Source organism: Protomyctophum bolini (genome assembly GCF_963924005.1).
Source record: "Protomyctophum bolini genome assembly, chromosome: 19".
Taxonomy (NCBI): domain Eukaryota; kingdom Metazoa; phylum Chordata; class Actinopteri; order Myctophiformes; family Myctophidae; genus Protomyctophum; species Protomyctophum bolini.
Genome location: NC_137880.1, coordinates 32,673,756 through 32,683,066, shown reverse-complemented (window position 1 = coordinate 32,683,066; position 9,311 = coordinate 32,673,756). Strand labels below are relative to the sequence as shown.

General features: G+C 41.2%; 2 protein-coding genes across 2 annotated transcripts; one reads left to right on the top strand and one right to left on the bottom strand.

The window, feature by feature from the left end:
• Positions 1–338: 338 nt before the first annotated feature.
• LOC308334681 (hatching enzyme 1.2-like) lies at positions 339–1,223 on the bottom strand (the record flags this gene model as incomplete). Its single annotated transcript, XM_080791486.1, has 1 exon — positions 339–1,223. One exon carries the CDS (start codon positions 1,221–1,223, stop codon positions 339–341), a length of 885 nt encoding a protein of 294 aa, XP_080647612.1.
• A 3,232-nt stretch (positions 1,224–4,455) lies between these two features.
• Positions 4,456–9,301, top strand: LOC308334680 (hatching enzyme 1.2-like; the record flags this gene model as incomplete). The annotated part of the gene is made up of 3 exons (XM_080791485.1): positions 4,456–5,227; positions 5,774–5,966; positions 9,193–9,301. 3 exons carry the CDS (start codon positions 4,456–4,458, stop codon positions 9,299–9,301), a joined length of 1,074 nt encoding a protein of 357 aa, XP_080647611.1.
• Between the last annotated feature and the right edge of the window lie 10 nt (positions 9,302–9,311).

Here is a 9,311-nt window from a genome sequence, read left to right as displayed (position 1 = left end):
GAGTAGGTATATGTATGTGGATACATATATATATATATATATATATACTATATATTATTATTATATTGGTATAATTGCTTTTATAAATGAAACTTAACTGAGTTTAAATCAAATGAACAGTATTCAGGAGTTAGACAAGATGATTAATAATTTGTTGGTCTCAGGAATACGAATAATATGACACAATTACACTTTGTAAAGTCTATGAACCAAACTTTATTATAGTGACTTGTTGAGAGAAAGCTATATGAGGTAGAAGAGAGGTCAGCTCACATTGCAGTAGATTTGTTTCAATGTAAGTACAGTATCAGACACAGTGTACAGTATGAGAAATGTGATCAGAGAGACAAATCAAACAATCTGGACATGGAATTTGATTCAGCCTTTTCTGCTTTTTTCTTGTCCAGGTTTCCCTGTTTCGCGATTTCCCTTTGCTCAAGGAAGTCTTTGCATTCGTACAGCTTGTTAATCCTCAGGATGTCGATATCAGACATGCCGTCTCTCTGGCCGATCTGCACGTTGGCGTTTGGGAAGGGGGTGATGCTGTCTTTGCCGGACTGGATAGAGAAGGCCGTTTTACCGTAGTGCATGATGGAGGAGTAGTCATAGGGGGTGTCCAGGTTGTTGGTGTTCTGCTTGTGGAAGTTGTATTTCATGTCGTCGTTGATGTTGTCCCAGTTGATGAGGACGTAGTCGTCACGGTCGCTCCTGGTCTGCTCGTGCTGGAAGCCCAGGGCATGGTTGATCTCGTGCTGGATGACGCCGTGCCTCATGCAGCTCTTACGGTTGATAGAGATCACTTGCTTGCCTCCTACTCTGCCTAGATCAGACCAGCATCCATCACTGTTCTCAAAGCTGAGATAGTCTTCCTCGTCCTGACGTGGCTCAAAGCGGACACAGGTGCTGTCGGTGAAGGTCTGCATGGCTCTTTCAATCTTCTTCTTGTCCCATTTGTTATAGTCGCTGCTCACCGTGTAGGGGATCGTCACCGAGCCATCAAAGAAGTCTTTCTCCCACAGGCACTTGTAATAGAAACAGTACATGGCGTTTCTGGTTCTGGGAGCGACCATGTCTCCCTCCACAAGGAGCTGCCTGGAGCCGTTGTTAGAAGTCAGAATGATGGTGCTGATGTCTGCCTGGACTCCAGATTCACTTCTTTCTTCCAGGATGGGATGGGCCTGGGAGAGGCCCAGCAGTAGCAGGAGGCTGAAAAAGATCTTCATCTTCTGGGTCCTTCAGGGGTCTTTCTTGGTCCCTGATGGCGCTGGAGAGTCTGTGGAGAGGATGCTGGGAGCTTGGTGAATGAGTCTTCTGAGTCCGTAGCTTTTATACTGACCTATAGGACTGTAGGTGTGTCTGCTGGAGGATTAAGGGTTATGTCCAGACCACTAAAGCCTAAACAAACCCGATTTTTGTCCTCCCTTTTCTCCCCAGTTTAGTCGTTGTGCAGACACAGCACAGCTTTTTTTTTAATATATATAAATTTTTTGATTGAAATATGTTTCAACAGTTTGCAGAATTACAGTACATTTCAAGCACAAACTCAATAGAAAGACTGTTAACTGTGAGTGGACGACCCAATTAAGCATTACACTTGTTTACAAGATGGGTCCACCTTGTTCAATTCATCAAAACATTTAGAGACGTACAAAAAGACTATATAGTCAAAAAACAGAACGGGAATTCATCATAAGGGACGTAAAAAGGGAAAAGAAACATATACAGTGAGGGGGAAAAGGGGTGGGTGGTGGGGGGGGGGGGGATTCAGATTTTATGGAGGCCAGTTTCGAATTGCAGCCATCTGTAGGTGCTCTTTGAGAGCGGTTTTGAAGGAGTCAAGGGATTCACATGTCTTAATGACTGTTGGTAGGGCGTTCCACATTTTGTTGGCATAGGAGCGAAAATAATTTAGTCCCTTGTTTGTGCCGAATCTGGGTTGTACATGGTTCGTTGCACTTCCTCTGGTGTTGTTGGTGTGGACTTTGTTAACATTAAGTATCTAGACAGGTACATGGGTATCTTGGTGGTGTATCGAGTCTTGTGGACCAGACCCATTGTTGTTATTCATGACCTCACTGTATTGCATTAGACTACTGCTATTATTTTAATGTTGTTTTATGCCATTTCTTTTCTCTTTTTTCTCTATTGCTCTGTAAAGCACTTTGAGCTTCATTTCAAATTGGGAAAGGGACTTGTCACGGGGCAACCCGTGCCCTATATACAAAGACACTTGAAACTGCTTTCTATAACATGCAAGGACTAATGTTTTAAACTTGTGTATGGAAAACTGTGTGTTCACTGATTGTTTGCTAATTGTCTCTCCTGCACTGCTGGTGGCATTGCCCTTGATTTAGGAAGGGGCCAAGTGCTATGCAGGGGAGGGGGGGGGGTACTTCTTATGCTTTGAGTATTTGTCATTGAGTGTTCATGCTTATTTATATTTGTTTAATGGTAACGCATCTTTAGTATGTTTAGGTTACTTTTATACAAGGGATTATTTATGGCAGTATTTATTTATAAGTATTTATTGAGAAGAAAGGTTGCTAATTGCTCTGTGTCCTGTGGTATGATCCACCCCTATTTAAGGGAGGCTGCAGGGACAAGTGAGTTAGTTAGATGTGGGCAATGACACAGGTAACATCCCTGAGGGAGAGCTACAGGGCCTTGTGGGATCAAGGTACAGCCTAAAGAGAGCTCTTATCCATTTGGGTTTTGTTCAATAGTGTTTGCTCAAGTGTTTATTTTCATTTCATTTTTCAGTATTATTGTTATTGTCCTGTTGAATCTGTACTGGACGTTGGTGAAGGAGTTTTGGGGGTGAAATAAATACCCTGAAACGGCATTTCTGACTGTTCTTGGAGCCTTGGCCGTTCGGGCAACTTCACAGGACTACTATACAAATAAAGTGTTAATATAATTATTGCGACTGCAGGCCGTTAGACCCTTAGATCTCCATATATGGAGCTGACGTGTTCTGAGTGACATTCCATATGTTGATCCTTCCCCATCCATCTCCCTTTTGACTGATACCTGTCCATTTAAACTCTAGACGGGCCTGCCCCAAAGTTATTAGTGCAGCCGTGCCCGGCAGCCGGCGAAAACTAGAGTTCTCAACAGGAAAATGAAGGCCTGCCCCTAGCTGAGCTATCCGGTCTACTGACTCCTTTTAACGATGCCATGGGTGATAGGGCCTTCGCAGCCCGGGCACCAGAACTATGGAGCGCCCTACCACAGAACCTGAGGGACGCAACCTCAGTGGCTGTCTTCAAAACACTTTAAAAAACCTTCCTTTTTACACAGGCTTTCCCACAGATAGCCTGTTTATTGTTTATTATGTGCATGGTGTTGTTTTATTATATTGTCTGTTTAATGATGTTTTGTTGTTGTTTTATGCCACCAAATGCCTTTATTGTACTGCATTTTATATGCAATGTAAAGCGCTCTATAAATTAAGTTTATTTAATGTATTATTAATTATCAAACCCTGTACACTCAAGACACTGCCCCCGCTGCTGCCTGACCTGGCTCCGTGGAGCATTTTTTGTTTTGTTTTCCCACAGCTTCATTTGATTTAAATGATATATTTGTTGTTGATTGCAGCCATGCCAAACATGCAAAGCTATTATTACAAACTGAAAGCAAATTAATAATGATTGGTATGCTTGGTACATACAGTAATTAGGAAGAAAAGAGCTGTGATCTGACCTTATCTGTTTGTACCAGATACTTGGCAGCAATAATATGATCTAATTTTAGTATTTTGAAAAACACAGTCTCAGTTTAAGGTCATACTGACACAGTTAATGTTACACTATGGAAAACTAAACTAAGAGAGTTGTTTAATAACACTTAAACATACTTACGAACGATAAAAAATAGAAGCACACAATATAATTCTATTCCATTTGTAGTAAATGTAAGTAAATGTTCATTGTTTGCTGTATGTCATTTATTTCTATTATTAAACTTGCAGATTGTTGCTCACTTGGTTGTGTCTGTCATATTAGTAACATGGGATATACTTTTATATACTGTTGTTTTACTTTTGTGTTGGCTAAATCGATAGTCCTACTTCAATTCATGAATGCAACAGTCATGTAAAATATTATGGATATATTAAAATGTTAAAGCAAAATGTAGTTTTCAAATTCAGAGTCAGCTCAATGTCTAAGATGTAATGCAAACCTTCCCACCCCATTAACCAACAGTAGTTGTCCCTGTAATGACTGGGGAATACAGACCCTGTTGAAACAACAGGTTGGTCTGAGGAGTTCTGCCTTCACAGGTTTGTTTAGGCTTTAGTGGCGTGGGCACAACCCTTAATCCTCCAGCAGACACACCTACACCGGTCAGTATAAAAGCTAAGGACTCAGCAGACTCATTCACCAAGCTCCCAGCATCCTCTCCACAGCATCGCCATCAGGGACCAAGAAAGACCCCTGAAGGACCCAGAAGATGAAGATCTTTTTCAGCCTCCTGCTACTGCTGGGCCTCTCCCAGGCCCATCCCATCCTGGAAGAAAGAAGTGAATCTGGAGTCCAGGCAGACATCAGCACCATCATTCTGACTTCCAACAACGGCTCCAGGCAGCTCCTTGTGGAGGGAGACATGGTCGCTCCCAGAACCAGAAACGCCATGTACTGTTTCTATTACAAGTGCCTGTGGGAGAAAGACTTCTTTGATGGCTCAGTGACGATCCCCTACACGGTGAGCAGGGCCTTCAACAAATGGGACAAGAAGAAGATTGAAAGAGCCATGCAGACCTTCACCGACAGCACCTGTGTCCGCTTTGAGCCACGTCAGGACGAGGAAGACTATCTCAGCTTTGAGAACAGTGATGGATGCTGGTCTGATCTAGGCAGAGTAGGAGGCAAGCAAGTGATCTCTATCAACAGTAAGAGCTGCATGAGGCACGGCGTCATCCAGCACGAGATCAACCATGCCCTGGGCTTCCAGCACGAGCAGACCAGGAGCGACCGTGACAACTACGTCCTCATCAACTGGGACAACATCAACGACGACATGAAATACAACTTCCACAAGCAGAACACCAACAACCTGGACACCCCCTATGACTACTCCTCCATCATGCACTACGGTAAAACGGCCTTCTCTATCCAGTCCGGCAAAGACAGCATCACCCCCTTCCCAAACGCCAACGTGCAGATCGGCCAGAGAGACGGCATGTCTGATATCGACATCCTGAGGATTAACAAGCTGTACGAATGCAAAGACCTGGACAAGAAAAAAGCTGAAAAGGCTGAATCAAATTCCATGTCCAGATTTTTTTAGTTGTCTCTCTGATCACATTTCTCATACTACACTGTGTCTGATACTGTACTTACATTGAAACAAATCAACTGCAATGTGAGATGACCTCTCTTCTACTCATAAAGCTTTCTCTCAACAAGTCACCATTTTAATAAAGTTTGGTTCATAGACTTTACAAAGTGTAATTGTGTCATTTATTCATATTCCTGAGACCAACAAATTATTCATCATATTGTCCAATCCAACTCTGCATGCTGTTCATTTTATTTAAATATTTACACTCAATTAAGTTTAATTCATGAAAGCAATTATACCAATATGCATGCATGTACATATTATAACAGGTTTTACATATTTCAAAACCTGTCTCTGCAGGGTATACTCTCTACTCTCAAAAACACACAAATGGACAGCAAGTAGAAACAATCGGCCAAACATTCTGAATGTATTTATCCCTATCGCTAAAGCATGACGTAGATACAGTATATTCCGAAATTAACAGATCTACAGCTCACAATCCAGAACACCAACAACCTGGACACCCCCTATGACTACTCCTCCATCATGCACTACGGTAAAACGGCCTTCTCTATCCAGTCCGGCAAAGACAGTATCACCCCCTTCCCAAACGCCAACGTGCAGATCGGCCAGAGAGACGGCATGTCTGATATTGACATCCTGAGGATTAACAAGCTGTACGAATGCAAAGACTTCCTTGAGCAAAGGGAAATCGTCGAACAGGAAAACCTGGCCAAGAAAAAAGCTGAAAAGGCGGAATCAAATTCAATCTCCAGATCGATTTGTCTCTGATCACATTAACCCGTACTGTACAGCAAAACTGACCCCCACTGACCCCATGCAGGCATGATTATATACTGTATGGTCATGCCTCGTGACATCACGTGACATCATCAGGGATGGAGATCGCTGATGTATGGAGATCCCTGAAGTCATCAATATTGGCCAGCAATTCTACATCTGACCTCAAACCTCAAACCCTTAGATCTCCATATATGGAGCTGACGTGTTCTGAGTGACATTCCATATGTTGATCCTTCCCCATCCATCCTTCCTCTTCGATGTCTCCCTTTTGACTGATACCTGTCCATTTAAACTCTAGACGGGCCTGCCCCAAAGTTATTAGTGCAGCCGTGCCCGGCAGCCGGCGAAAACTAGAGTTCTCAACAGGAAAATGAAGGCCTGCCCCTAGCTGAGCTATCCGGTCTACTGACTCCTTTTAACGATGCCATGGGTGATAGGGCCTTCGCAGCCCGGGCACCAGAACTATGGAGCGCCCTACCACAGAACCTGAGGGACGCAACCTCAGTGGCTGTCTTCAAAACACTTTAAAAAACCTTCCTTTTTACACAGGCTTTCCCACAGATAGCCTGTTTATTGTTTATTATGTGCATGGTGTTGTTTTATTATATTGTCTGTTTAATGATGTTTTGTTGTTGTTTTATGCCACCAAATGCCTTTATTGTACTGCATTTTATATGCAATGTAAAGCGCTCTATAAATTAAGTTTATTTAATGTATTATTAATTATCAAACCCTGTACACTCAAGACACTGCCCCCGCTGCTGCCTGACCTGGGGCCTATTTCACGAAACTTGGATTAGAGATTAAGCCGGGCTTTAACACATATCCTGGCTTAATATATCCTGGATCAGTGCTTAACCGGTTTCATGAAAGCTGGTTGATCTTGCCAGATTAACTTAACCAGTTAACCTGGATATGTTGAGGCTTGATTCGGTTTCATGAAAGTGATGCTACATTAGTTACCATGGAAACTTATGCTTTGGACTTAGCCTGCTCCGGACCAGGCTAACAGCCAGGTTTAACCTAATCCTGATGTCTTTACTGTTCATTAAGCAGTCAAACTGATCACAAACCAATGATATTTTCCAGATTTATTCAATTATTATGGGTTAATGTTGCCTTATTTGTATCGGTCTGCATTAAAGGACTAATTTAAGCACTATATAAAATCAAATAACCAAAATATATAGGCTGCACAACATCATGACAGCTTGTGAGCTTGTAGATCAGCTGCTTTTGGTGAATGTTTCCCATGAATAGGTTTGCTGTCGTGCAAGTGCACGGTTAAGAATAATTATTATATTATATTATTATTCTTTGTATAAGTGAAAACTACTAAATATTACCATTACTCATTGTTTTACAACATATTGTAACGTTTCACCCACTACTAGTCCTACATACTTACACCTAGAAACCCCATTCAAACCTATTTAGGTTCATCCTACGGTGGACATGTGTGCCTGAAAAGGAATCTTTGAAATGTTTCATAGTTTTAGAAATATAGTGCTTTCAAATTTGAGACATTTATAGGCAGATAGTGGCACTTCAAAAAATCACTTTCACCTAGAAACTCCATTCACACTTTGTAAAATTCAGCTTACTGTGGAAACACATGCTGGAACTTTTTACTTTGAAATGTTTTGTAGTTTCTGAGTTATTTAACTTAAACGCCCAATGCATTCTCAATGGCAATAGCACAAACTTTGGAAAACAACCCCCTTCCCCAAAGGTAGCTCCCTCAGAGGAGGGAGTTATGGCCAAATATCACAATGCGACAATATCATTATGCTTACAATATTAAGAATTCTGTTTTAAGTTAATAGTAGTGGTAAAATGTAAACTATATTTTTGGGGTAGTTAATCATTCAGTCTATCCACTATTGAGAGTATGTTCTCTCTTTAATTACAGCAGCAGTATTTATTTTAGAAGCTTAAGTCCTTGTATCAGTAAGTCTTGAATAGATTAGTAAAGATAATGAGATATACAGAAGGGGGCTGTAATGCAACTATTAAGGATGCAAACTGCCTTAATACCCCATGAAGAAGAAGGATCAGTAAATCTTTGATCCACAGAAGGGGTCTAGAGACACAAAGCCAGACTGTCTATTAAGCCAGGCTTGCTGATCCCGGCTCGCCAAATCCGCCAATTCTGAGCCTCGCTTGGCTTTAGTGGAACGGAATAAACCAGGCTGTAAAGATCAGGATTTAAAAAGCCTGGCTTTGGCCTATATCCTGGATTAGTTAATCCAAGATTCGTGAAATAGGCCCCTGGCTCCGTGGAGCATTTTTTGTTTTGTTTTCCCACAGCTTCATTTGATTGGTTGATTTAAATGATATATTTGTTGTTGATTGCAGCCATGCCAAACATGCAAAGCTATTATTACAAACTGAAAGCAAATTAATAATGATTGGTATGCTTGGTACATACAGTAATTAGGAAGAAAAGAGCTGTGATCTGACCTTATCTGTTTGTACCAGATACTTGGCAGCAATAATATGATCTAATTTTAGTATTTTGAAAAACACAGTCTCAGTTTAAGGTCATACTGACACAGTTAATGTTACACTATGGAAAACTAAACTAAGAGAGTTGTTTAATAACACTTAAACATACTTACGAACGATAAAAAATAGAAGCACACAATATAATTCTATTCCATTTATTAAGTGTAGTAAATGTAAGTAAATGTTCATTGTTTGCTGTATGTCATTTATTTCTATTATTAAACTTGCAGATTGTTGCTCACTTGGTTGTGTCTGTCATATTAGTAACATGGGATATACTTTTATATACTGTTGTTTTACTTTTGTGTTGGCTAAATCGATAGTCCTACTTCAATTCATGAATGCAACAGTCATGTAAAATATTATGGATATATTAAAATGTTAAAGCAAAATGTAGTTTTCAAATTCAGAGTCAGCTCAATGTCTAAGATGTAATGCAAACCTTCCCACCCCATTAACCAACAGTAGTTGTCCCTGTAATGACTGGGGAATACAGACCCTGTTGAAACAACAGGTTGGTCTGAGGAGTTCTGCCTTCACATGTTTGTTTAGGCTTTAGTGGCGTGGGCACAACCCTTAATCCTCCAGCAGACACACCTACACCGGTCAGTATAAAAGCGAAGGACTCAGCAGACTCATTCACCAAGCTCCCAGCATCCTCTCCACAGCATCGCCATCAGGGACCAAGAAAGACCCCTGAAGGACCCAGA